Genomic DNA, 27,909 nt, shown 5'->3' with positions numbered 1-27,909 from the left:
AGTTATTTTGACTCTACGGGTACCGGCAGCTTTTTCCGCTGTCATATAAGAAGACATGGTACATCGACACGTATGTTTTTATTCGATTAAATTGTTATTTATTTTGTATAAATTCATTCGTCTATATAAAATTTAAGATTGATACATGATACACTTATTGAATTACCATTCAAAACTCGAGAACATGATTTCGCAATACAATAATAAATAATTATTTAAAATTTATATTTCTTGCGCTCGAACAAAATCAATACAGATAAAACAAAGTTACAAAAGTCAGGCGCGTTGATAACGCTTAATAATTGACGTCTGTTATTTAATTGCCGTATAAAGTTACTTGGTAATTATTTTTATAACATTACTTGTTATTATTTATTATTTATTGCATAATAAATAATGTTATAGTTATAGTTACTGGTAATAAATTTAATCTTCTTTACGGTGCGGGCATTTACACTGACAATAACTTCCACGTAGATTAACAGCGTGCTTAATTTCTTCTTGTCTTACTGAAGTTGCCGCCGTTGATTCTACCCAGGACTCGGTAACATGTCGCGCAGATACTGTTTTGAATCTCTGTCGATGAGAAAAATTATTTTTAATATTAATCATCGGTTTTTTTTACTCGAAAAAAAAAATTTTTTTAAAAATTTTTTTTTTATTTTTTTTAAATTAATTAGTAGGTATTAGATCATTTTTTTAACAAACAAATTATTTTTTTATTTTTTGCAAAAAATATTTAAAAACTAAATTCATTTATTTGTACAAAAAATTTTAAACATTGTAAACTTTTTTTAAAAATAATTTTTATTGAATATTAACTGACGGCAATTTTGATTGTTAGTAACTTTGCACGCCTCAAAAAAATTAGAATTTATTTTTCCCTGAGAAGAAACTACAGTACGCTTATAAATTATTTACATTTTTATGTTAATATCGATTTATTAACACCTACGGTTAAAACAATAATTAAACTGCTAATTAATTGAACAATTCACTTACACAAAGTGTAATCAAATAATATTACAGCTTTTATTAATTATTAAATTATTATAATTAATTATTATGAAATGTATCAATATTATTGAATATAAACATTGAATTACTAAGATTTTTTCAATTTCATTAATAAGTAAGTAAAAAAATGTAAAATTATAATTTATCAATAAGTAGTATAATAATTTAAATAAAAAAAAATAATTGTGACATTTTATGAGAATTAAAAATTTTTTTTTAATTATTTTGAGGATAAAAATCGATCAAATAAATTTATTTTTACTAACTTAAAATAATTTTCTTACTGAATTAAAATTAATATTATAATTTACAATATATTAATAATATAAATATAATTTTAAAAGCAAATTATTTGATATAGGATGTAAATTTTAAAATAAATATTCAAAAAGTATAAAAATAATAAATTGACTTTAAAAAAATAATTGATATGTATAACATTGACAAACTTTCAAATTATCTGATCACGCATCAAATAATAAAAGATAAAAATTACGTGGATTAAAATCGGACTAGACATCGCCGTCAGTTAAGAGTCAATAAAAAATAATAAAAAAAAAAAAAAAAAAGGAAAAAGTAATAACAACACAGAGTTTATCAGAACACAATTAAAAGTTTAATGAAAATTGGATCTGAAGTTGTGGGAGTCAATTTGTTAACTCTGATCAAATAAATTATTTTTAACTAATATTGATTAAATACCCCTAAAATTAAACTGTACTGAGGAGAGATGAATTTGCGGAGTAACGATCGTATGTAATAAGGATGAAATTTGATCGCGAACACATTTACGACAAACGTGATTAAACTTGCCCAAATGAATTAAATCCGATTATGAGGTCGATGCAGAGCTCTAGAGCCAACATTGCATACTATACAGCTTGCATATTATATACATACACGTGTCAAACACTCGGTACTCGGTTTCCTCTTTTTGCGATTACGTTATCGATCACCCACTTGCATCCGTCAGTGTTCATAAAGATGTTATTCAATTATTGGTATCTCGATAAATTCCAATAAATTCCTCAATCACACAATAATTCACATTGACGATTAAATATCTACCAATTACCGCTCAATAGAACCAATTTTGCGGTTATTTTAAAATAGTATCAACGCAAGTTTGTCATCATGTTAGTACAGTAAAAGGAAGAAAATTTCTTTTCAAAAATATGGGAATTTTTGTGGTAAGAAATTCGTTTGTTGGAAATTTTTTAAAATTCTATTTCTTAGCTGGAAGAAATCAAAATTTTTTTCATAATAATTTTCTTGTTGAAAAAAATTTTTCTAAATTTGGAAAAAAACAATTGTAGATTAACAACTTGAAAATTTTTATCAAAAATAGTTTTTTTTCCGAAACGAAGAAAACTTTTTTTAAACAAGTACACGGAAAGAACAAGATGACACTGGATATCATCACAGATTATACTAATTATAATCTGGATTATACTAATTATAATCTGGATTATACTCATTATAATCTGGATTATACTAGCTACTGTCTGAATTTTTTTTCCCTAAGTATAATCTGGGATGATATCCAGTGTCATCTTGTTCTTTCCGTGTAATTTACTGTGAGAAAAATTTTTATTTATTCAGTTAAGAAATAAAATTGATGAAACTTTTCAACAAATTAATTTTTTGTCAAAAAAAAAGCCCGTATTTTTTAAAATGAATTTTTTCACTCAGTGTTATTATAATCTTTTTGCATCAGCAATGTTTATTTCTTCATGTCAATTGTGCCATCTGTTTTTTTATTATTATTAAAAAATTGGTTATATTTTATATGTTACATTATAAGTTAAACTGCAGTTGAGTAAATTTTAAATGAAAGACTACTTACCCGCAGTTCTTCTTCAGATATTTCGGTTTTTCTGTGAATAATGTGAGTTGCTTGTTTTGCGTTAAAACTACTTTCCTTGCAAACTGTTGCGCCCAAGCTGTTACAAAAGGTTAAGTCAAGAAAAATACTTGTTATCAAAGTTATAAAACGTTTGAAATGAAGAACTATAGTTGTGCTTTTTACAGAAATGATCATTAAGCTTCACTTGGCTTCTTAGGTAATCTCTAGAGTTATTTTTACGCGCAAATTACTTTGTTGTAAGCTATGACCAAAAAATTTGCCGATGAGAAGGATTTAACTTTTCTAATAGCATTTGAAAAACTATAAATGGTTTTTTTATCATTTAGAAATTTAAATTAAACTTTTTTTTTAGTTTAAAAAAGTACGTGAAAAAAAATCGAAATTTATTGTGAATCTAAAAAATTAATAAGTCATTGGAAGACACTTGGAAAAAATTTTGAAGCTTTGACAGGAAGACGATTGAAAGTCTACTTAAAAATTTCCGGACTTTAAATAAAATTCAAAGATCTACTGAAAAAATAAAAATTAAATAGATATTAAAATTTTTTTTAAATTATCCCTCCAAATAAAACTTTCATAATAATTTTAAATTACTATGCAAGACCGCATGAACTTTTTGTAAATATGATTTACTGAGTCAATCTTTTTACAGACTTTTGTTGGGTTAAAAAATGGAATACAATCGAATAAAGTATCTTTAACTGTTTAAAATATAAGAAAAAATGTTATTAATTATTTCTATAGTAATTTTTAATAATCATATATCACAAGTTTGAAATAATGGAAATTAGAGAAGCTAAATAATATAAAATGATATCAACTGTCATTACAGCATAGTTTACTAGCATTGAAAGAATAATTTATAGTTTATTTAAAAATTATTAAAAATGAATTAAATTGATGAAAAATCGACTACACAATTCCCTGAATACTCCAAAATAATTTTTTTTTGTCAACCTATCATTTTCTCTTTGTTACTATTTGATAGTCAAAACATTTTTGACAAATGAAAAATAAAAAAATTAATTTCTAACCATTTTCAAATCTCTTAATTTTATAGTATTCAATATTTGTTAAAAAAGAATTTGCTAATTTCTTCACTAAAAAAATATTAAAGCTAACGATAGAGAATTTAAGTTTATTGTTTTAAGTGACGAGAACGTATTTTTTACGAATAAAGGATACGTAATCAAGCTTCGTGACAAGATCTTTTGCCTATCATTGCCGAAATCATTGCTCAGGACAATATAAGTATCTTTTAAGATTCCGTTTGATATCTGAAAACAAACCATTGATAGAAATAACTATACGTAATTTCAAATATGATTTGAAAAAAAATAAATAATAAATGAAATGTTCAATGTATCAAAAGCAGAGGTAAATAAAATACATGAAAGTAAAAATTGAAAACTCACCGGTGAGTGACACTCCTCGGACAATCGTTCCTTGGCATCCTCAGGGTATTTTTTTTTAGATTTAGAGTCCTTTATCCCGGCCTTTGAAGAGCTTCCAGTCGAACTGCATCCACTCGTCTGTGAATAAAAATAAATTTTTATATAACTCGTACATAAAATTTATGATAAAATGTCATTTAATAATGACAATAAATAAAAATGATTAAAATTGATGGTATTACATAATTATCAGACTCCTTATCACTATCTCGTCTCTCCTCAACATCAGCTGGGCGTTTTTTCTTATTAGTTTTATTATCTTGTTTTCGGTCTTGGTCAGTAGCTTTCAATTTTATAGCAATGTTACTTTTTTCTTCATCATCATTATCATTATCATTATCGTTATCACCATCATCGCTATTTGTCGAGTCCTGTTCTTTTATTATCACATTATCCTCATCAGCTTTGTTACTATCACCTACATCTTCTTTTCCTCCTTTATCGCCAGCCCCTCGCCCACTAGTTGAAGGTTTGCCCAACAACAAAGAGAAATCGATCGAATCCGAGCTTTTTTCGAAAAGTTTCTTCAATTCCTTCAGAGAAGTCGCTGTTTTCCAGTCCTTGTCGTCACGTATTCGAGTTACTCGAGGAAATCTGATACTTATACTGTCAGCAGTATGGACACCTTGGTTTGTAAATTCGGCTCCTGTTATTTCCCAAACAGGTTGTTTCTGAAAATTTAATTTATATATAAAATTATAGTTAGAAAGAAAATTTTTCAAGAAATTCAACATTATCGGTGTCAAATTTTTTCAGTATAAAATTTTAAGAAAATTTTTTTAGCAATCTAAATATTTTATTTAGTTTATAAATTAAAGTTTTTTCGCTTAGCGGTCAAATGAATAGTAAGTAGGATGTGTCAAAATGTAACTTCCGTGATGGACCTCTTAAAATTGAGGAGCTGATTTTCAAAAGGGTATCTTTTCATTTTTGATTAATCGAGACAAAAAACTGGTTATCTTCAATTATAAATATTTTTATCGAACTTTTTTAATTTTGCTATAAAGTGCTATCGGTTATGAAGCTACATTTTTATTTTCATTTAGAAATCTTTATAATTTTCGAAGTACTTAACATTTAAAAGTTCAAAAAACTGCTTTTTTAAAATATGAAAAAAAAATCTCCTTTTGAAAATCAGCTCCTCAATTGAAATTTTGAATTCCGCTTTTGACAGGAGTTGGGTTGGTCATTTCCTGACATATTTTGAGCGTAAAAGGACCCTGATAGCCACCTTACCTATAACTTACTGTCAATCTACGTCCGCAATTTGAAGCAAACTTGACGGAAAGAGTTGGCAAAGCGAGCGATTACCTATTAGTTACCTATAACTTACTCTGCAAATAGACGTCAAAACTTGCTGTACAAGTATTTCCTTCAAATTGTAGTAAAGTTGAAAGGAAATTTAACTACAAGTTTGATTGTTAACTTGTATTCAAGTTGCGGCCGTAGATTTCTGTCAATTTGCTTACAACTGTTGTTGAGTGAAGAATTACCGCCAACTTGATGTATAACTTAACCGTAACTGCTGGGAGTCAACACTTACTGAGAAAGCGCTGGCTATTAGGGGATTTATTTGATTTTCAGAGAATTTTTTAACAGGAGCTTTGTTTTTGGGCATTTCCGCTGAAATTTAAAAATTTGGCCGGAAGTATCCATTTTTTCTTTCGTGATAAAGAAAAAAATTACTACCTTAGGATCTTTGGCAATAAAATCAGGAATCATGGGCTTGTTGGCTCGTAACCAACCGGGAACCATATTAGGGTCTTTTCCAATCTTAACCATTTCCAACTGATCCTGCAGTTTGGCTAATGTATCATCATCGTGTCCCGAATGGACTTTGGTTACTGTCAGCCACTTATCGCGGTCCTCATCATAGCAACCCATGAGAAAAATAGATTTCATTCCACCCTTATTCCCTGTTCCGTACCAAGCACCAAGAACGACGAGATCTGCGCTATCGGCCATTGCTCCTCCCAGCAAATAGTCCTTTTTTATCTTCAGCCAATGTCGCTTCCCTGGTTCGTACAAACTCTAAACAAAATTTTATTTTATTTTATTGTTACAATCAATTCACTTAATATTTCTTCTTCTTCGTGAGAATCACCAATTATTAATTATTGATCATTATCATTACATTTATATCCTTGAGAACCAATCCTTCTAATCCCATTTTTAGAACCTTTGCAATCATTTCTGCCAAGTCTTTCGGATCCTGCAATAATTGCCAATAAATAAATAAATGAAATATATGATACTGATTATCGATTATTATTTTTATTATTGTATTATTTATAATTAAATTTTTATATATTTTTTGTTCTCATTAATTGCATTAAAAAAATTACAATTTGTAAAAAAAGCTAAGAGAAGAATATAATGTAAATAAAGTAGCCAACAAAATCCATATTTACTGTAAATAAATAAAAAATTTGCTGTAAATCTTATTGGAAACAATTTTTAGTTTTTGCAATGCGGCTTATAAAAAAAAAGTAAATAATTAGAAATTTATCTAAGCGGATAAATGTTTTTTACAAATCCACCAAAAATTCGTAAATTTTATTAATTTAAGTGATCATATTAAAAAAACTTAACAGTAAAATATTTCTTCTACAATAAAATAATTTTCAATCATGACAATTATTACTATTACTTTTCAAGAGTTATGAATTGTGTTTCGATTTTTTGACATTTCTTCTTATATAAGATTGTCGACTCTGGTAGCTACACGGAAAGAACAAGATAATACTGGATATCATCCCAGATTATACTCAGTGATATCTGGATTATACTCACTATAATATGGATTATATTCATTATAATCTGTATTATACTCATTAAAATCTGGATTATACTAGCTACTATCTGAAAATTTTTTTTCCCTCAGTATAATCTGGGATGATATCCAGTGTCATCTTGTTTTTTCCGTGTACGGTTATAATATAAAATTTCTCTATAGAAAAAAAAAAAAAATAGCATTTATAATAAATAAAAAAAAAATATTGTACGTTACATGAACTTGTTGAACTTCTGAAAGCATTACTCGGTTCGGTATTGTCGTCATTCTCAGCGTCAAAATTTTCCGTCTCTCCTTCATTGTCCTTGCAGCATTAAAATATTCACAATTAATTAGCATCCATTAAATATTTGGTAGACGTTTACATAAAAATTTTATTTTATAATCCACTTACTTATTCATCAGCACTTCACCGTTGTAATAAATGCAATCGAAGATGAATATGCAAACATTTGCATCCTTAAACTCAGCTTTCTGAAAGTAAGTATATGCTATATAATAATTAATTAATAATTATTTAATCAATCGATAGATACTTTGTGGACTCCTAAAGTACCAAACGGCAATGGCTGCCCGGTTTTTGTGTCTATCATCAGTATTTCGCAGTCCAAAATTAAGTCATCGCCGTCCGGAAAGGCCTTAGGTATGTACTCTTTGAAGTGATTGACCTGAAAATACGTATACTTATTATTAATGATGCTTCGTAATGCACCAGATATAAGATACTAAAATTGTTATTGGTTTTATGAGTTCAAAGTCAAAACAATTGTCGGCTTAAAAGTTTTCCATATCACAATTACACTCGCACTCGGCTGTCTGTTTATTATTATTTTTATTATTATTACGTTCATTAAACGCTGATTGAATAAAATTTTTTCCTTTAAAATTACTTGTGGTTTTTATTTTTTTTTTTTATCTTATTGCGAAATAAAAATAAAAAATTCGAGTTATTAATTCAAGAACTATCTCGTGTGTGATTATGTAAGTTGACTTTGCTCTAGTGGGCGTAAGGGGATCTTGCAATGCCCGGAGGTATTATATTAATCTTGATGAAGTTTCGTTTACATATGGGGTAAATAAAAAATTAATTAGTCACGTACGAGCAAAAAGAAACGAACTTTTCTCCATTTTCTCCGTGCCAATGAAACAAAGTCTAAGTATTAACTTTTCATTTTATTCTTGATAACTAGCTGGCTATTTGCAATTATTAATTGTTTTAATTATCAAAGGGATTTTTTACGCTTCTAACCTTGTGAGGTAAAACTGGTTTTAGTGATCTACTGAAATAACGGAATTCGGTTCCACGTTTGTGGACTTGAACTCTTTCTCCGTCGTACTTTATTTCGGACAGCATTCCGTTTGGACATTTTTTCATCGCCATTTCTACTGAGGTACAAGCTTCTGCCTAGAAAAAAAATTAAGTTAAAAAAATTAACTCTCACAAATAAAGTATTTATAATATTTTCATAAATTCTGATAATTTTGTGACCTAAGAACAAAGTTATCTGTGATTTAATGTAAATATTATTTAATCAAGAAAATAAAGTGAAATTATGATATACAGCTTTTTAAATAAAAATTTATCCTGTATTTTAATCACTGTAATTGCCAGACAGTCTGGCCATTTGTCGATAGCTGAAATAATTTGAAAAATTATTTTAATAAATTTTACCGGACTCTCTTTTGAAATTTCACGGTAATTTTTTATTGAAAATTTGTATCCGTGTACTTTTTAACTTTTTCTGTTCAAAGAAAATTTTTTTCCGTGTGTAATAAAAAAAATTTTTTTTTTCTATTTCTTCACTGATTAATAATTTTTCTCTTATAAAAACAAAAATATATCCATGAACCAAGAAAAAAAGTTATTACCATTTTATATCAAAGTTTTTCAATTGAAGAAACCTACATCCCTTTTTAGCAATTTAAAAATACATTTTTTCTTGATTAAAAATTCTACTTTGTAACTTTATTAAGTAATCGTATGATTTAAAATTAGAAAAAGCTACTGTAAATAATAATTATTTTTTAATTAAAATTTAAAATTTTTATATTTTAATTCATTGATTTTTGCAAACGAAATTTCTATTTCTTCAATGAAGAAATAACTTTATTAAAATTTATCGATATATTTTTTTAGTATTCTTGATTATTATTCTATCTGTAATTTTTCAAGAATTAAAAGTATTTATTTCAAGAACACTATGGATATTTGTAGAAGATTTTTAAATAAAAATTCTTCAACTCAAACAATTATATATAAAAAAAAAAAAATGCCGTTTTAAAAATTTTGTAATTACTGTATTTTGAAATAAAACAGCCGAAATTTTATCTTCTGAATGTATATATAGCTTCACAACTCACCAACATCGGCAAAATAGGAGTCATCAAAGCTAACGAAACTTTACTCTTCACAGAACTGGACTCTGTTGAATTTTTGCTCCCTGTTTTGTCGACAAATCTTCTGACTACGGCTTCTAAATCATTAGAAACTTGATAAGCTTTGTAAGCTTCCGAGCCGACCGCTTCCAAACTGAAAAAAAAAGAACAAAAAAAATGATTCCGTAATCTGAATTTATTGTGTACCAACAGATAACTTACATATGCTTAGGTCCACAATTGATTCGCAAATCGCGCTTGATAAGCCGTATTATCATTTTCAAGTCATTGGGAGTACATCTAAAAATATTACACAATTTAAATCAACTTTTCTTTTTTATATTCAAGATTGAGACAGCAAAAGTAAAAAAAAAAATAAAAATTTTACTTTGGCAAGATGGATTTAAAGTGTGACATTTGGTCATCTTCTTTTGTCAAATCAGAAAGGTGGCTCAGGAACTCCTCGACCTACGCAAACTATTCAATTACTAGGGGACGCTAAATTAATTAATTAAATAAGTTAATTACGAAAATGTCCACATGAATTTTGAAAAGATTTATTTTTCTGACCCCAGTTTTCTCAACAAAAATTTGGACGTTCAATATTTATCTTGATTATATATATATGGCTTATCAATATACATTATACATATATGGGCGTATAAATTACTACCGAAAAATTGATTGCACATGAGTTGGATTGATTGAACTAGAACGAAAAAGGTATCTGCAAACAGTTGGTGAGATTTTCTCATCCGCAAGTAAAACATTAGCATCGACCTTCATTCTCGGGATATCAAGCACTGAAGATTTTTCCTTCTGCTTCAGTAAGTTTCATTTTTTTCTCATAAGCTCTATTTACCTTCAATTTATGCAACCGGTTAATCAACAACTTTCAATTTAACTTTGACCTTTGGTAAGTAATTAAGAAGATGATTATTATCTGTATGTATTACAATAAAAGGAAAAATTGTTTAATAAAAAAAAAAAAAAACATGCTTAAAATTCAAGTATATAGTTCTTAAAAATAGAAGCAAAATTATTGTTAGTTAAAAAAATTTTTTTCTTAGTTAGAGAATTTGATCTTAACGATCGAAGGTAACTTTTGAATAGAGTGGCAAGAGTTATCGATATAAGGTACAAAAATTTTGATCCAAGAACATTAAAACCAAGAATAGAATGAATTCTTGAAGGATACAACTACGTTTTCTGAAAATAATTTTTTTTTAGGAACGAAACATATTGTTGTAACTTTTGACTTTAATTCCGCTTAGGATAAAATTGTAAAGGACCTATTTGATTAAAAACTTAATTTTCTTCTTAATCATCAATCTTTAGTCGATAATTTTGATTTAAAACTTACGCATTAAAGTTTTACAAGAAAAATTTTTATTTCAAGAAATGAACCCCTGTAATAAACAATACACCCACAAAAAAATAAAATTGATTGAAGATAAAAAAATTTTGAACTAAGATCATTTTTAAGAGTCTGATTTTCTTGAGTCAAGTAAAAAATTTTTTGAACTAAAAGATTGTTAATGCTTTTCTCGAATCAAGAAAATTCTCCAAAATATTTTTGGTTCCAAATTTATTCTCTTGAATCAAGTTTATTTTTTTAGCAGTATAATTAATTAAAAATTTTTCAGAGTAAAAAAATTTCAAAGAAATGTCGATTGCTATATCGTTCAATTTTCAGCCTGGTGTACGATGTATATTTTTTTTTTACCTCCTGTAAACTTAGAAGACTTTTAGTATTGGCCTTTACGACGTCATTTTTATCAAAGAATTTTTGGATCGTTTCTGCGACGTCACCCTGTTCCAAATCTTCCAACATTTCTTGCTCATCTTCTTGTAAGATCCTGGCAAAGAGTTTTATTAGCGCTTTGCTCTGGAGGTTGTAGATTTTCTTGTTCGCCATAGGAAGGAGCATTTTGCACCACAGAACGACGTCACCTTTGAAGCCATCTTCAACAGTAATTTTGATAATGCAATAATTGTGATTATTTTTTTTTTTTTTTTTATATTAAATGGCACTGATTGAGAACGGAAAATAGTTGAACTTATTTCTCGGTATTATTGACGTTGTTTATTACTTAAACTATTTAATTTAATTGTGTTTGTAATAGATATAGGAAACGTTGTCACCGATTTATCGCATTTTTATAGAAGTCAAGTTAGTAAAGTGCATTGAAATAATATTTGTGCGACACAGTAATCGATCCCCCACCCGCGAGTTATACGCGCGAATGAAAAGTGAAGCATACATGCACATAAGTAGTACTATATGTAATATCCTGGCACGCGTTTTCTTGGATTAGCCGAGTCGCTAACGACTGAGTGAGATGATATGTTGCGCCAAAGTACATGTACACTCGTGGTGTGAAAGGTCGCGGATAATATCACTCATCACACATCGCTCGGAAAATTACTGGGTGATAAGCGGGACAATAAACATTTACATTGCTAAAAATTTTCTTTTTTATTTTATTTAAATAGCTTTCAAGGAATTGAATAGATATTACGAAAACAATCATTGAACGAGTGCCAATTGGCCATGAATTTTTAAAACGGTTTCAATAAATACTGTAGATTTATTTTCAGTATAAGTGATTTTATTTTTTTGATAAATTACTGAAAGTAGAAGATAGCTAATAGTTTTTTAAAACATCTTTTCAAGTTAACAATTTTTTTTTTTTTTTAATGATATAAAATTTTTTTATTCACAGGCGACAATAATTTAATTTTTTTTTCAAGAGAAAAAATGAAGAAATGTGATAGATAAATATTTTTTTATTTCTTCTGATTTGGAAAATCTCAAAGTTTTTTGAGTATTCTTTCAACTAAAAAAAAAAAGTTCCTTTTTACTGCGTCAAATAAAACTTGAAAAGTCTCTGAGAGATTTAATATTTTAAATTTTACAATATTTTAGACTTCAAAAGTGCAAATTTTTACAGCCGATACTGTAAAAAAAAAACTGTAAAAAAAATTTTTTTTGTGTTGATCGAATTAATTAATTTTTTATTAATCATTACTACCTTTTAATTAATGATAAAACATAATTTAAAATTTGAAACTATAATTGAAAAATTAATTTTATTGAAGAGGTAAAATTTTGAACCAAGAAAATTATAATAAAAAATTTCTAAGTCTTGAATCAAGCAGCAAAAACTAAAAAAAACCATAATTAAAAAAAATTTTCTGCTTTTTTAAAGACGTAAAAATTTTTTTAAATAATTTTCTTCGTTCAAAATTATTTCTCTCAAGTCAAATAAACTTTTCAATTAGTGTACAATAAAAATGACAACTTTTTCGTGCATTTTTTAACTAACGAAACTTTAATTTCTCACGTCTTTTTTCCTCATCAAATATGCAAACAATCTATCGACGCACGCAATTATAAAAATAAATAATTCAAAGATGCCTCGAATTTATTTTCGAAATGAAAATTCTAGTAGCGTCCGGATATTTTACACGCGATTGTATCATCGCTTTAAATACCATCCTCGTAATAAATAAACGCTAATCAATTATCGTTTGATAGCGATTAAATGTCAACATCAAGCATTGCCATCGATATAATTTTTTCCTAGAAACATAAATATCAATATCAATATAATTATTACAAATAATTGTGAAGAGATAGCTCTTTCTCTAAAAATTAAAAATCTCGAGGCTTATTTTTCGAATAAATGACCCGACTAAGCGCCATAATGCTTGAATCACATTGCCGAGAAGCGGATGTACCAATCACAGTGCTGCGTATCTTCCTTCAATATCATAATGTGATTAGAGGGGTCGAAGTTTTTCGGATTATCTTAATTCTTGCTTCAAGCTTTTAATTGATTGCTGTGATTAACCTTTTTTTTTTCTTTCTTCTTATTTTATTTATTTATTTATTTTTTTCTACAAGCGACGCGTTTTTTTATTGGGGACTTTCGAAAGTTTATAATTACAATTATACGATCGAGTTTTTCACACCAACGAGCCGTTAATTCGCATTTAAATCGTAAATAACGAGACAATAAAACTGCGCATTTAATAAATTGGTTAAATTAGTGTAAGAAATAAAAAATTGCGTAGATTGAAAAAAGTCGAATAAAGTCTAAAACAAAACACTTTATTGGATACGTATTTAAGAGAATTGGAGCGTGTCACTAATTCATCGAATGTTTTTTAAGATCATCACGCATGCGTGAATCACTAAAAAATAATGGATAAATATTGTTGTGAAAAGTTGTTGAATAACAAAAATATTAACGAGTAGCCTCATTACTGTTTTTTTTTTCTACCATTCGTTATTCGTTTAAATTTCTTCTTACAATTTATTGCTCAAAGTCGATCAGACGACACTCCGTCCGCCCAAAAATTGATAATTGGAATTTAATAATTGGCTGATTAAATAACACCTTTTGTAAAATAAACTCCAAGAAAAAACCAATTATAATCAAAATATTCAATTTGATTAATTTTTATTATACTGTATATTAAGATCTACTTTGAAGTAAATAAATTAAATCATAAATTTGAAATTTTTTTATTATACAAAATACACCCTTGATTTTTATAAGATATTTTTTTATAATTTTTTATTAAAAAAAAAAAAAAAATTTTTTTTTAATTTTTTTAAATTTTTTATTAAAAAAAAATTTTTTTACGTAATAATAAAAATTTTTGAACTATGAATTTTTCTTCATTGAAGTTTAACTTTTTTTGCATACATTTTTTTTTATAAATAAATAATTAATAGTTTCTATCAATATCATTATATTTTTAAGAACTTTTTACTTTTGTTGTATTCAAAAAATAAAAAAAAATAGGACTGCCGATGTTGTCACGTGAGCGATTTTTTCTGACGCAATCTATTTAGTAATTTTAAAGGCATAAATTAAGAAGATTGCGCAATAGTTTTGACCACTCATCATAATCACTAATCATCAATCATTAGTCATGCTGTCAAAGTTATATTTATACATGTATATCTAAGACTTTAAATTTATTGAGCGCTATATCGCGGGTGGCTGATTAAACGTGATTTTTGGCATGTAGATAGACACACTCGGTATCTCTGCGTGATAGATAAATATGAAAAAAAAAAAATAAATCGAAATAACTGAGATATATAGTTATGTTATATTTATTATTATTAGTAATGACATTCAGAAGCGCGAATAAATTAAGCGTACGTGAGATATATTAGATGCATATTTATTGTCACGATAACTCGACAGACTGCGTGGCAGCGTTCGCTTCCATTCGATATAATGTTACATTACTTGTTATTGTATTTTATGTAGCGCATATTAATATTGTTCTTACATGTGAGAGGTCACTGCAATTATTAATCAAACAAACTCGTTTTTAATTAATCGTGAATCAAGCTTTGAATTTTTGCCTTACGATAAAAAAATTTTATTTGTAGCTTTAACGAAAATTTAATACTTCATTTTTTTTCTAAAAAATTTTTTATATCGAAGTAAACAAAAATAAAAAATTTTATGATGCAAAATAATTTTTCCAATCTGAAAATATCTTTATCAAAAGCTTACTTTGATCGATAATGAAGTCACAAATTAATTAATTAAAAATCAAAAGTGGAATTTTTAATTCAAAAGTTTGGTTGAAAAATAAAAAAATTAATTTTTACAAGTAAAAAATTTATAATTTGATTTTTCTCAATAAAATTATTTATTACTGTAATATAATGCGTTTGCAATGCTGGTAAAAATTATTTTGGTATTAATAAAAAATTTTTTACTCCAAGTAAAAATTTAATTTCAAATTTTGAACCTTAAAAATTTTTTTAAAACAAAATTTTCTTTGTATATTAAAAACTTAAATAATAAAAAAATGATCCAATTGATTAAAATAAAGATTTTCCAATAAAAAATATGCTATCATACAATAAAAATTTTCTATCAGCTTAGGTCAAACACTTTTTGATAACCGATAAAGACAAAAATTATTAATGAAAAGTTTATTGAAAAAAATGTATTTGATAGCAATTGATAATTGAAATTAAAGTGAAGAAATGAAATAATTACTGAATATTAATTCTTCGAAGTTTAAGGTTCTGGGGGTCACTCGATTCGCGTGTAATACACAAAATGTATTAGTAAAAAGTTTAAATAAAAGGAAGTAAAAAATTAGAATAGAAATGAGCAAGAGAGCTTGAGAAAGAAAAGGTCGATAATGAGCGGATAGAGCAATGGCGTGGTCACTGATATAAATTAAAACTAAAATGAATACTACTCTACTCTACTCTATTGAATTCTAATGGCTGATGGCCGATGACGCATTAATTACGAGCTCATTTACTACGACTTTACAAACATGAAAATATAACAAAATCCCAGACATAAAAAAACAGTAAAGTTACACTGTATCGCTGAATGGATTAAAGCTTTCAACAAGTGTACTCATTGTTTATGTTGTGTTGAATTAATTCAGTATCAATATTAAAAACAAGATGCTTCTGTTGTATTGTAAATAAATATGAATAATTATATATGTATATATAATAGGAGCGATATTGCAAAAGAGGAGGTGACTTCATCATCACCATCATCATCATTCACGTTACATTTGGATGCGATGCCCATGAGGTCAAGGTTCTGCCTTTGCTCTGGCTCTGCACGCAAGTCAATGATAAATATTGAATTCCCAAGGAAAATATATAACACACACTCGTGTATAGTACGGCTTACACGAGGGCAACTTCTGAGGTTATGAGTAACGTCTTCTCTATGATATCAAATGTTCATTTTCTTATTTTAGACGTTACTTTATTTAACATTTTTTACTCATCATCACTCAATGTTTATTTGATAATATTTACCATAATATTTTTGTTTTTATTGTTTCTGTTATTTATGATAATTATTTTGGAAAAAGAAGAAATGGATTTTTTAACTTCTTTAGAATTGCGATTTTTTGAAAATTATTTTTGCTTTATAATAGAGTTTTAAATATTTGACAAAAGTATATAGTTTGGGAATTAAAGAATGCAAAATTGAAGAAACTACAGTTTTAGATTAAGTTTTTATATGCAGCTAAAAATAGTTACTTTTATAGTTTAAAAAAAAATTATAAGTTTTCATGTTTAGAGCTGAGATAAATATTGAATAATGATTGAAAAAGTGCGGCTTTGTTTATTTTTTACCATAAAATATCAAAATGTCAACATTTAATTTTTTTTTCGAACAATCAAATTCTTTTTTTCTTCAACTTGATTAAAAATAGAATAGTTAAAAAAAATAAAATTTTTTGAGAAAATTCAATTTTCAATTTAAAAACTGAAATTATTAATATGTAAAATCTCAGAAAAAAAGGACAAATTTTGTATTTATTATTCATTTAGTACAAGATTTTGTAGATTTTATTCCGATAGTTACAAGTATGATGAAAAATACAAAACAAAATTGAATACACGTGATCAGCAATAATGACCAAATAAATACAAGGTACAAAATTTATTACATTCAATAGTAAGTTAAATGAATAAAATGATTTTAGGCCGTAAAAAGTTATGATTTTAAAAAATTCATCAATGAACATTTTAAAATAGGTCAAAAAAATAAAAAAAAATATGTTTTTATTATTTACCTAATTGTTCAATTTTTTATGGTTAAAAATAAGTAGAGCCGCAATTTGAATGATTTTTAAAAGTAATAAAAAATTTTTTCCTGCAGAAAATGAAAAATTTAATTTTTTCGGCTTAAAAAACTTTTTCTTCAATCAAAAATTCTAATTTTGTAAAAACTTTCTCGTCACAAAATTGGTTCTTTATCAAACAATTTTAATTTTTTTCATTCAATAAAAGTTCAAGAATTAAAAATTGATACCGAGAATAATTTTGAGTTAAAAAAATCAAAATCAAATATTTCTGCGAAAAATCAAACACCAATCGTAAAATCAATCCAAAAATCATAGCAGTCATTGTCATTATTATTATTATTACTTCTATTTTATTCCAATTAAATTTTATCACAATGATACAAAAGTCTAAAAATAGCCCGCCAGAAACTGACGCAGTCTTAAAAATATCTTTGAGGAGTAAATTTTGGACACTGACTCTCATGTTAACTATCAACAACCATATTCTTTTTTTCTTTATTACGTCAGACCCGATAAAATTAACGCCTTCAGATTAGTAATTAACAAAATGAGTTAATTTAATGTAGTAAATAATAAATTGAATATAATCTCCTTTTACTTCTTTTCCCCCGAAATAAATCCTCGCAAAGTTTAAAAACTATTTCCAATATCTCAGCGAAATCTTTCGTTAACTCTTAAATCTCGATCTGAATGGAAAAATGAAAGGAAATACCCGATGATAAGCGCGGGAAACGTTATAGGTGAAAAAGGAGGGATATTGCGGTGCCAAGCTGGCTGTCTATAATATTGTGTGTAGATAAAACTAATATAAACGTTGTACACATTATGAAGGGGCTTGTCGACACTACTCGCATTCTATGACCGATAAATAAACCAACGAGTGGGGATGACATGCTTATAAGTGAATGCGATCCACTTGGTGGGCCAATAATCGCAAAACAGTAAATACAGTGACCCTACAACAACTATTGTCTCAATAATTATAATCGTTGATTATACTCCAGTAACAAGTCATAATTAATTACTTTAAAAAATTAAATCAACAATCAGTAATTGCAAATAAAAAATCTTAAATTTTTAAATTTGGTGTTCGCGCTTTTTCTTCTTCCTTTGATTGGCATTCAATATTTAATACATAACTGTGAATATGACTTAGTGGTGATTGTTATTTTTTTAATTGTTTTTATTGATACTTTTTATCAACAATAAGTGACTGTTATTAAAAAGCAATAAAATAAAATTATTATTATTCACGAACTGGTTTTTTTCGGATAAACGTTTGTTTGGGCTTCTTTCAATTGAAACATAAATCACGGTAATTATCTTAAATATTTTTTTTTATAAATATAAATATAAATATGGTAATTTTTAAAACTTACTGCCCTTGGCTCCATCAGAAAACATTTTCTTAACAATTGCTGTTTTTTCGGTGTACGCACTTGCATTTGCGATGTTCGCGCAAACCTGTCGGAACTCGCGAAAAGTGTTATCCCGATTTTTACTTTTCTTATCATTTTCAGTCGTAGTTTTTTTTATCGAGTCTTGATTTTTCGGGCTCCGTTTTTCTGGTGTTGCTTTTGCAGCTGGTGGAGGCGAAGATTTTCGTTTCTTGGCCGGTGCGTTTTTTTGTGGACTAGAAGATCTTTTCTTTTTAAAAGGCGCTGCAATTAGTCGGAAAAATATTCACTAATAAAATTTTTTATTTGCTAAAATCGTTCTAAATATTTTTTTTGGTTCAAGATATTTATTTTCGCGGATTTAAAGTTATTAAAAATTGCAATTTTTGAGAAACTATTTTAATAAAGCTCAAAGATTTTAATTTCATTTTGAAAAAAAATTTTTTTTGTAATTTTTACGCATTTTTTTACAGATTTAGACTTTTAAAAATTTTTATCAAGTTCATAACAGATTAAAAAAATTCTTTTAGTTAATTCAATGCATTCTATCGTTCATGCCCATTTTTTTGAAAATTATTCATGAGTTCACAGGATATATTTAAACTTTTAAGTTGTTATTCAATGATTTATTTTATTTTTATCCAGCGTTTCTTTCTTTGAAAAGAATAAAACCTTGGATTAAGATGGAATAAAGCATTGAATAACAACTTGTAAATCTAAATATATCCTTTGAACCTATTTATAAATATTTACAAAACTAAATTTAAAAATTCTTATCCTTGCGGACTCAGTGCATGTTGATAAATTTTATATATTATTATAATCTATTTTCATATTTTTTTGGAACTCAAAAATTGAACTAAAAACACTACCACAGCCTAATTTTTTGAAGTTTTTGGTTTTTTTTTAAAGAGAAGTTGAAATTTTATTTTTATATTTTTCAACGAATTTCTACAAAATCTAAAAAATAGAAAACTTCAAAAAATTTGAATTTGTTAGTGTTTTAAATCTAACTTCTAAAAATTAATTTTTCTAAAAAATTAAATTTCTAAAAAAAATTTCTTGGTTCGGGTAAATTTTTTTCTATGCAGTCTAATAGAGTTTACAACTAAAAAAATAATTTATTATGAAGATCAAAATTATTATTGAAAAAAAAAAAAAAAATGATTTTTTTAATGAAATAAAAAATTACCATTTTTATCAAACTCTTCCAAATGTTCGATAACTATTTTCTGATCTTCTTCTTCGAGACGGTCCCAGCCGTCGATATCCTCTTCTGGGTCTTCAAGTCTTTTTGTAGTGACCCGCTGCTTTGCAAATACTTCGAACAGACAATTAACGTGGTGCCAAGCCTTCATTTTTCCTTCTCCGAAAGGATTCGCCATCAGCTTCGCGATTCTCACGGTGTCTTTGTCGATTGGGAGCTTGCATTTTTTGCACTTGGCGCGACCGGTCTTAGCCGTTTCTATGGCGAAGGGCTTCTCGCTCTCCTGTTCGTCCATCTCCAAAAAATCTTGAATAAATTTTAATTTAGAAATTATTAAATAGCGCCGCGGGTGAGTTATAAATTATTAGAATTAAAGTTTCTGAATATAATTAGTGTCAGCTTGATATTTAAGTGAATACATTAATGAGATAGATTAATATTTTGCACCGTTTTATAATAATTTATTACTTTTTCAGACTCAATAATTAACTAATTTATTAAAAATTCAATTGAATAAATTACGAATTTAATTTTAATTAAAAACCAACATTCAATTTGAAGCTGACATATATAATAATTTTATTATTAATTTTTCCATGTCATTTTTGATTATAAATAATTTTTATTTAATTTTTTATCAATATTATTTAAATAAATTAAATGAAATAGTTTTTACAACATGAAAGCAAAGTTGTAGAAAAAAAAATGTGGGACAATCTAAGCAAAGATTCGAACTCTGAACTCATTTCTTGTCCAGTGTTATATTTAGTATTATTAATAAAAATTATCAGTTAAACTTACACACATCTGAAAAATTAAAAAAATTTTTAGCACTAATTTTTTAAAGAAAAAAAATTCCGATGTCTGCTGATTTGAAAAATGAAATGAACATAAAGAAAATATTTTCAAAAAATTGTACTGATAGTTTCTTAAAATTTTTAGATAGAAACCTTTTTTTTATCATTTTTTTTAAAAAAAAAAAATTTTTAAATTATTAAAAAAAAATTTATGAAAATTTTATTTCAAAATAATTTGTATTTTGAGAAAAATGTCAAGGAATGTCAAATGTCTTCATTTAAAATATTTTTTCTAACTAAAAGTCAGCAATCAACCTTAATTTTAGAATTTCTCTTTGAATTTTTAACAAAAATTTTTTTTAGAATAATTTATTGTAATTTCAATAAACTTCGGTGCAAATTAAATTTTTTCAAAATTTATTTAACAAATAGTAAGCATTTCCGTGTCAACATACTTATTGAAAGAATTAAACATAAATTTCTAAACGTAGAACCGATAAAAGCCCAGTCTGACCATATATAGAGCTTACTACTCGCCGCGTAATTTCCTCTCGGAACACGCTATGAAATGGTGTTTTCTAAACGATTTCCTCGAATATTTCTGCAGAGAATGAACCTTTTACATGTGTCACCGGATCTCCGACGCACCAAAAACTTATATCTTATACTTTGCGGCATGTTAAATTTTTATCGATACGTATAAAAGTAGTATAACTCGAGCAAGTAGTATAACTCGATCCAAGCTTTAAATTCCTTTTCATTTCCGTCACACTTGGTCGATTTATCAAAAATCTTTGAAAGCGATACTACCGTGAGAGCGATCAGCGATGATTAATTGAAGTGAAATAAAATAAAATGTTTAATAGATAACATATGTATGTCGAAAATGTAAGACTCGTCGTGTTATGTTGTGATCCTACATGTTAATAGAATGAATGAAAAATAGAATGGATGCGCATGGGCTAATATCTCTCTCGCTATCTCTGTCTCAGTCTACATTTTCCCTACATCCGCGTTTGGTCCTTCCACAGGTGGCAGGGGGGGGGGGGCACCAATCTCCCAGCGATGATAATGCCAATGGTGATGCTGGTGGTGGTGGTGGTGGTGGTGGTCGGATCTGAGAGGTATAATAGAGGGTGCAAAAGCCCCAAGCGCTTCACTCTACGAAAATTCATCCTCGCATTTCAGAGCGTACCCAATAAATAAATAAAAGTGCTGAAAATCCGACGATCACTGATCCTAATCTGTTATTTTCACAGCCAGTGATACATTTTTTTATCGATTTTTTTTATTATTGTCATTATTATTATTATTATTATTATTATTATTATTATTATTATTATTATTATTATTATTAGCTATAAAGGTCATATATCAATTTTAAAGAGGTGAGATATCGTACTGAAATTACCGACATCCAATGAGTTTTTCGGGTTTTATTACACGGGAAAATTATATGAAAATTTGTTTCGATAAATTTTTCAATTTTTTATATGTGAATTTTTTTTATCGTAATTATTTGTGGTAAATGAATTTTTAAAAAATGTCAGATGTATATTAGTTAATAATAGTGAAATTAAGAGGCGTAAGTTACAAACAAATTATGTTGTTTATTGTATATATTCATTTTTAAACTGTGTTTATTAATAACTTTTGTTTTTAATCGAAATTTTGTGATTAAAAATTAGCCAAGAATTATTTAATGGGAAGTGGCTGTCTGATAAGTTTAAAAAATTTTTTTTCCGAGTATTCTATTACAAAAATATCTTGGAAAAATTTTTTATAATTTATTTTTTTAACGTACAGCTTGTCTACTTGTTTACAATTTTTTGAACATAATATAATGAATAAAAATTAGCCAAAAATAATTATATGGCAAATATGAATAAAATCCGTGAAAAAAATAATTTCTTTCAAGTAAATTATTGGAAAAAAAACTTTTTAAAAAATTTTCAAATATGTTATTATGAATTCTCCAGCGGTATTTATTTTGAGTTTTTTTTTTTTTCATTAATTATTCATCTATTTAAATTATTTATATAAAATTAATTTAAAAAATAAGATGAAATTCTAAAAAATTAAAAAAAACTTTAAGTAATTTTAGGAAAAATTTTTTTTTAGAAGTAACAAGAAAATAAACTGATTATGGGATGTTAAAATGGAATTTTTTTAATTTTCTGAGAAAATAACGGCAATAAGAGCGCAAATTTTGGCGAAAACACGAAAATAAACAATCTAAAGCGACTAATGTAAATTGTTTTAAAGTCAGCGAAGCAACAAGTGGGTTCGATGCCTGAACTGTCGACAGGCTCTTTCTTGGGAATTTAAAATAAATTTCTAATACGGCTCTTTATTTTTAGTATATAATTGTAATAAAAATGAATAAAATTTTCTTTATTTTTTTTTTGTTGCAGAATTGATGATCTCCCAAATAATGAAGCAGAGTAGAGGGAAATCGTGCTGGTGGTTTTTGGGAATTTTATTATTTAGCATTGCGGCGCTCGAAACAGTCTGGGCAGCGCCCGTGCCTGAACCTGGAATGGTTTACTCCGATCCTTTTCTCGACGATACAGCAAATTACGTAAGTATTTATAAAAAATAAAAAATAATTTAGTTTAAAATATTTTTACTGAAAATTCAAATTGAAAAAAAAAATTAATTCTAGAAATTGACGTTTAACAATTTTTGAATTTTTTCTTGACTCAATTACTTAAAAAAAAGGTTTTTTTTAAATTCTAAATGTTGAAATTAAAAAAAAAAAAAAAACTGTGGATACAATTAAAAAAGGTTTTTTTTTCAAATTTGTTCGTTAAAAAAATAGTCAGATTAAGTTATAAATTTATGATTGAATATTCTAGGTATGGCTACAAAAATTGAAACAAATCCACGACATAAAACTCGAAATATCTGAAGACGAACGTGAACTGTCAGATGCTCAGCTGGAAATTCAAGCGATGCTGGAAGCCAACGTTAGAAATCAGCGAGTACCGCATTACCCGATACCGCCGGAATTTTTGAGCGAAGATCCTGAAGCTCTGCCGGTTCCCGAACCGCGAGTGAATCCAGGACCAACGCACTCGGGCAAAAGGACCAGTTGTAAGTCGAAATTATATTAATTAAAAATTATAACTTGTAATAAAGTGAAAACTAAATAATTCACCGGAGAAAGGGAAGGAAAATTATCGGACGGTTAATTTTTGATGGCTTGGTTAATTAATGATACCTAATTTCTGACATCTAGTCCGATAATTATTAAATATTCACTTAATTTTGGACTTTCGCGGAGTTAATTGAGAGGTTAATATTCAGTGAGCGCAATTACCCGTATTATTAAATATTTATTGGAATTAAATGGGGATTATAAAAGTGCACGTGGCAATTGGTCTCCCGGGTGGGATTCAATGATAATGGTAATGGTAATGGTAATGATATTGTGCATTGGACCACTTGCCACGGGTAATATTTATCGTGACAAGATCTTGAGATTGTTATTAATTGTGGCACTTGACTCTATGAGCCCGATCTTTTAAAACGGACGCGACTCTTGGACGTCACACGTATTTATAAAACCACTTTACTCCTTACATACATATGTTAATAATTAAGTCCGAGTCATTTTATCTGGAACGTTCTCGATAATCGATGGCGCAGTTCACTTAAGATCGGCGGCGCCAACCGGATCAATTGTCATTATAGTCTTTGTCAACGACACTAGTTCATTTTTTTTATGTTTTTTTAAATTTAACACAATAATGATAATAGAAAATTTTTATTGATGATAAAAAAATTTAATTTTTATCCTATCAATTAATTTTTTTTATTTAAAAAATTTAATAAAAAAAAATAATTTATTTAAATAAAAAAAATTAATTTATTGAATTTTTTACATTAATGTTAATTGCCGAATTTTTTTTTTGTTACAATTGAATATTTATAAGCTTATTTTTTAAAAATTGAAATTAAGATGCCGTATCCTGGATTCGAACGCGCGACCTGATGCTTGACATACTGACACGATTAAAATTTTATAGTTTATTTTACTGTTAAAAATTGATAAAATAAACTGGATTTTTTTTTTTTTTAAAAAAAATTTTGAACTTTAAATAAATGTAGTGATAATAATTATCACATTATTGAATTGAAATTAAAAAATTAATTTACAATAATCATTTTGTAATTTTTTGTTACAATTGCAATAACATTAATTTTGTTATTTTTAATGACGTTAGGATTCAAACCTTACACAGTAAAAAATTTTGCATCAATGCGTCAAAAATTTTTATGTTAAATATTTAACACTTTTTTGTGTTAATTTAACACAAACAATGTTAAATTCAAATCTAAAAGTGTTAAATATTTAATAAAAAAATTTTTAACACCAAATTTTTTGACGCAAAATTTTTTACTGTGTAATCTTTCGTCTTCGAAATTAATTACATTAATTCGCTAAAATCATTAAAAAAAAAAAAAATAATAATTGTTTAATTATTTCTAGATATGGCTCTATGTCATTTCAAGATCTGCAACATGGGACGCAAGCGACAATTGCCCGAGAAGAAATGAGCTGACGTCAAAGAAAAGGATTACTTAAAACTCATCGCGTCCAGCCCTTGAAACTCTCTTAATTACCATTTTAAACAAACGTTGCGTTTAATTTTTTTTTTTTCACATGTATTATCTTGTAAATTAAAATTAATAATTATTATTTTTTCTCTGTGAGATAAGATATCGATAACAGTTTCTTTAGTATTTTACAGTATAGCTCCATTTGCTAAAAACCGTCTTCTGCAAATTGTTATAATTAACAATAATAATAATAATAGTAATAATAATAATAAGAATAATAATAAGACGAATAATAATAAGTCGAGAATATTTAGTTATATAACAAGTTTAATTTATTAAATGATGACTGGAAGGATGCGAGAGAAATAATTTAAATATCCAATGTAAATTATCAATAATAACAATAACAATAGTTAATATATTAAATAACGTATTCGGTGTCGGAGCACATTAATATGTTTAATATTTAATAATTATTAATAATATTTAATAAACCAAAAAGAAAAAAAAAAAAATTCGTACAAATGCGTGGAAAAAGTTAATCCTGCTGAAAAAAATATTTAAAAAATAATATTTGCGTGTCAAGGGCTAATTTTATAAAAGTAATAAATAAAGAGTGGTCCGGTGACCAATTAAATTTTATCTACTGCGAATGTTACGAGTGGGTGTAAGCATGAAGCTATGAATGAACGATAAGAAATAAAAGGCTGCCTGTATCCCTATTATTATTTATTATATTTGTACACAATATTTAGTATACCATTAATTTATTAAAAAAATAGCAACAATGTTTTGTTTATTACTCAACTACTGGCATCTTTGACATTCCATTTTTTCCTTACGCACGCTAAAAATTAAAGGATAATTGAAAAAAAAAAAAAAAAATGTACTGAAATTAAATTAAATGATTGTACCTGAAATATTTATTTAACTCGGTGGCATGTCGAGGTTTATCGGAGCGTACTCGATAATTGATAAATTTAATGTGTGTAAAACATTAAGTGGCAATAAAAAATCACTTATTGGAAATCTGACACCGGTTTATTTATTATTAATTATTATTAGCATTTATTAATTATTTAAAATTGTTAAAAAGTTAAGTCGCCGCAACTCAGACCAGATAATATATATTTTATTCAATAGTACTTACTTTGAGTCCAAATAAATTCATTGCGAGATACAATTTAAATAATAAATTGTTTTAAATAATGGATGCGAATCGATAAACGATGTACGCAAATTTATTACAACCGCGTCAAGGCTGCTTCGCGATATCAATGACCTTGGTTGCGATTCAAAATAAAGTCAAAGGTTACTTGTAACTTGTAACTATGAAACTCGTATAGTGTAATATGTAATGTCATTTAGTTTTTTTTTTTTTTTTTTTTCAATTTTACATTTGCATTACAATTTTAAAACTATATACTTTGCCCGTTGTTCTTACGATGCGCTGTTTTATTTACTAGAATTTAAATTTGCGCCTGACTATAGGATTTGCATATATTTTCATGCTTATGATATATTCACCCAATCACATCACGATTAAATTGGTTTCACATATATTTCATCTCAATTTTATATTAGGAGGACTAGAATTTAATTTGCGCGCGTGAGCACGCCTCATATTTATTGTCATGATATATTTTTATATAGTTTATGTATACTATATTCATTTTCAACCAATCAGAATATTTGCACACATTTTCATGCTTATAATATATTTGACCAATCACGATACGAATAGTTTGCTTACACGATATATTTTTATATTTTTCATCTAAATTATAATAGTGGATTTTTTTTTTTTAGTTATAATTTAGATGAAAAATATGAAAATATATCATGTAAGCAAACTATTCGTAACGTGATTGGTCAAATATATCATAAGGATGAAAATATATGCAAATCTTAAATTCAGGCGCACGCTTGCGCGCGCAAATTTGAATTCTCGTAAAATTTTATTTCAACTGAGATACACAAGCGCGCGCGCAGATTGACGAACGGTAAGAGACTAAACTACATTAAAATATCGTCTAATGGTAAGAAATGGAGACTGATGTCAGACTTTTCGGTACTCGGTAAAAGAAAAAAGAATGATAAAACAGTATGTATAAAAAAACAAAACATAACCTTAGACTTGAGATGAAATTTTAAATGCCGAAAAATAAATAGAAAAAAATGTACTTACAATTTTTTATTTCTTTTTTGGAAACTCGCTTGGAAATTTAATGAATTTTCAGTAATGTTCAGTAATATTCTTTTAAAATTTTGAAGGTAATAATTTTCCACTGTTTATGGTCACGTTAGCACAATGTTTACACCACTAATTTAAAGACTTACCTACTGGTTCATCCTATGGATTTTCAAGTTCTCCTGCCACATGATTGATTTTCTTGGTGAATTTTATTATATGACAAGTGTATAAATATGTAGATAAGAGCACGGTTTAATTCAAATTTAGATAACTTGTTATAAAAAACGAAAATGACTTTGAATAACAATTGGCTTTTTCATGATCTCAAACTTCATGAGCAGAATCTTTGAATTCTTTTGTAAGGAAGGTAATCTCGATTAAAACAGTGCTGAAGCAATCAGTTTTACGATTTTAAAAGGATTTTTTTATCTATATAAATAAAAAGGCCATTCTGCTGGAAAAATGGAAGTTGCTTTTGCAAAGTTATAGAAAAATTGTAGTATCATTGAAGTGAATCTAATATAGTAAAGTTTCATCAAATACTCTGAAAAACAGGTGATTTAGGATCTAAAAGAGTAATACTGAAATTAACAGCCGTCAATTTTTTGGATTTTCATAATCACGAA

General features: G+C 27.0%; 2 protein-coding genes across 5 annotated transcripts; one reads left to right on the top strand and one right to left on the bottom strand.

Annotated features, from left to right (window-relative positions):
- Window positions 1–75: 75 nt before the first annotated feature.
- On the bottom strand, window positions 76–27,411 carry Dnalig3 (DNA ligase 3). Of its 3 annotated transcripts, none has more exons than XM_074245767.1 (18): window positions 27,278–27,411; window positions 19,712–20,032; window positions 18,502–18,783; window positions 11,235–11,473; window positions 9,897–9,976; window positions 9,731–9,808; window positions 9,494–9,662; window positions 8,382–8,537; window positions 7,669–7,800; window positions 7,527–7,606; window positions 7,349–7,436; window positions 6,473–6,550; window positions 6,028–6,369; window positions 4,521–5,009; window positions 4,300–4,416; window positions 4,070–4,161; window positions 2,864–2,960; window positions 76–576 (listed from the first exon to the last, which is right to left on the bottom strand). In XM_074245767.1, exons 2-18 carry the CDS (start codon window positions 20,019–20,021, stop codon window positions 427–429), a joined length of 2,979 nt encoding a protein of 992 aa, XP_074101868.1. In that variant the 5' UTR covers window positions 20,022–20,032; window positions 27,278–27,411; the 3' UTR covers window positions 76–426. The 3 variants fall into 3 exon arrangements, 2 of the variants coding, with proteins under 2 accessions (XP_074101868.1, XP_074101869.1); XM_074245768.1 differs by lacking the exon at window positions 27,278–27,411 and adding an exon at window positions 26,240–26,430; XR_012479556.1 differs by lacking the exon at window positions 4,070–4,161 and having other exon boundaries at window positions 435–576.
- On the top strand, window positions 18,056–26,123 carry LOC141529272 (uncharacterized). Of its 2 annotated transcripts, none has more exons than XM_074245769.1 (4): window positions 18,056–18,437; window positions 22,938–23,104; window positions 23,382–23,619; window positions 25,019–26,123. In XM_074245769.1, the coding sequence occupies exons 2-4, from the start codon at window positions 22,943–22,945 to the stop codon at window positions 25,084–25,086; spliced, it is 468 nt and encodes a 155-aa protein (XP_074101870.1). In that variant the 5' UTR covers window positions 18,056–18,437; window positions 22,938–22,942; the 3' UTR covers window positions 25,087–26,123. The 2 variants fall into 2 exon arrangements, with proteins under 2 accessions (XP_074101870.1, XP_074101871.1); XM_074245770.1 differs by lacking the exon at window positions 18,056–18,437 and adding an exon at window positions 21,724–21,911.
- Window positions 27,412–27,909: the final 498 nt, after the last annotated feature.

This window comes from Cotesia typhae, unplaced genomic scaffold, assembly GCF_013202065.1.
Source record: "Cotesia typhae breed Kobodo isofemale line unplaced genomic scaffold, CoteBio_Ctyphae contig_48, whole genome shotgun sequence".
NCBI classification, from domain to species: Eukaryota; Metazoa; Arthropoda; class Insecta; order Hymenoptera; family Braconidae; genus Cotesia; species Cotesia typhae.
The sequence above is the reverse complement of the archived record's forward strand: the minus strand, read 5'-3'. Positions and strand labels throughout refer to the sequence as shown.

Coding starts and splice junctions, on each gene's coding strand:
- Dnalig3 (XM_074245767.1), bottom strand. CDS start 20,021: ATGGACGAACAGGAGAGCGAGAAGCCCTTCGCCATAGAAACGGCTAAG. Junction 9,977..11,234: donor GTCTTCTAAGTTTACAGGAG/GTAAAAAAAAAA, acceptor TAGTTTGCGTAG/GTCGAGGAGTTCCTGAGCCA. Junction 5,010..6,027: donor TTATTGCCAAAGATCCTAAG/GTAGTAATTTTT, acceptor TTAAATTTTCAG/AAACAACCTGTTTGGGAAAT.
- LOC141529272 (XM_074245769.1), top strand. CDS start 22,943: ATGATCTCCCAAATAATGAAGCAGAGTAGAGGGAAATCGTGCTGGTGG. Junction 23,105..23,381: donor TCGACGATACAGCAAATTAC/GTAAGTATTTAT, acceptor TGAATATTCTAG/GTATGGCTACAAAAATTGAA. Junction 23,620..25,018: donor CTCGGGCAAAAGGACCAGTT/GTAAGTCGAAAT, acceptor AATTATTTCTAG/ATATGGCTCTATGTCATTTC.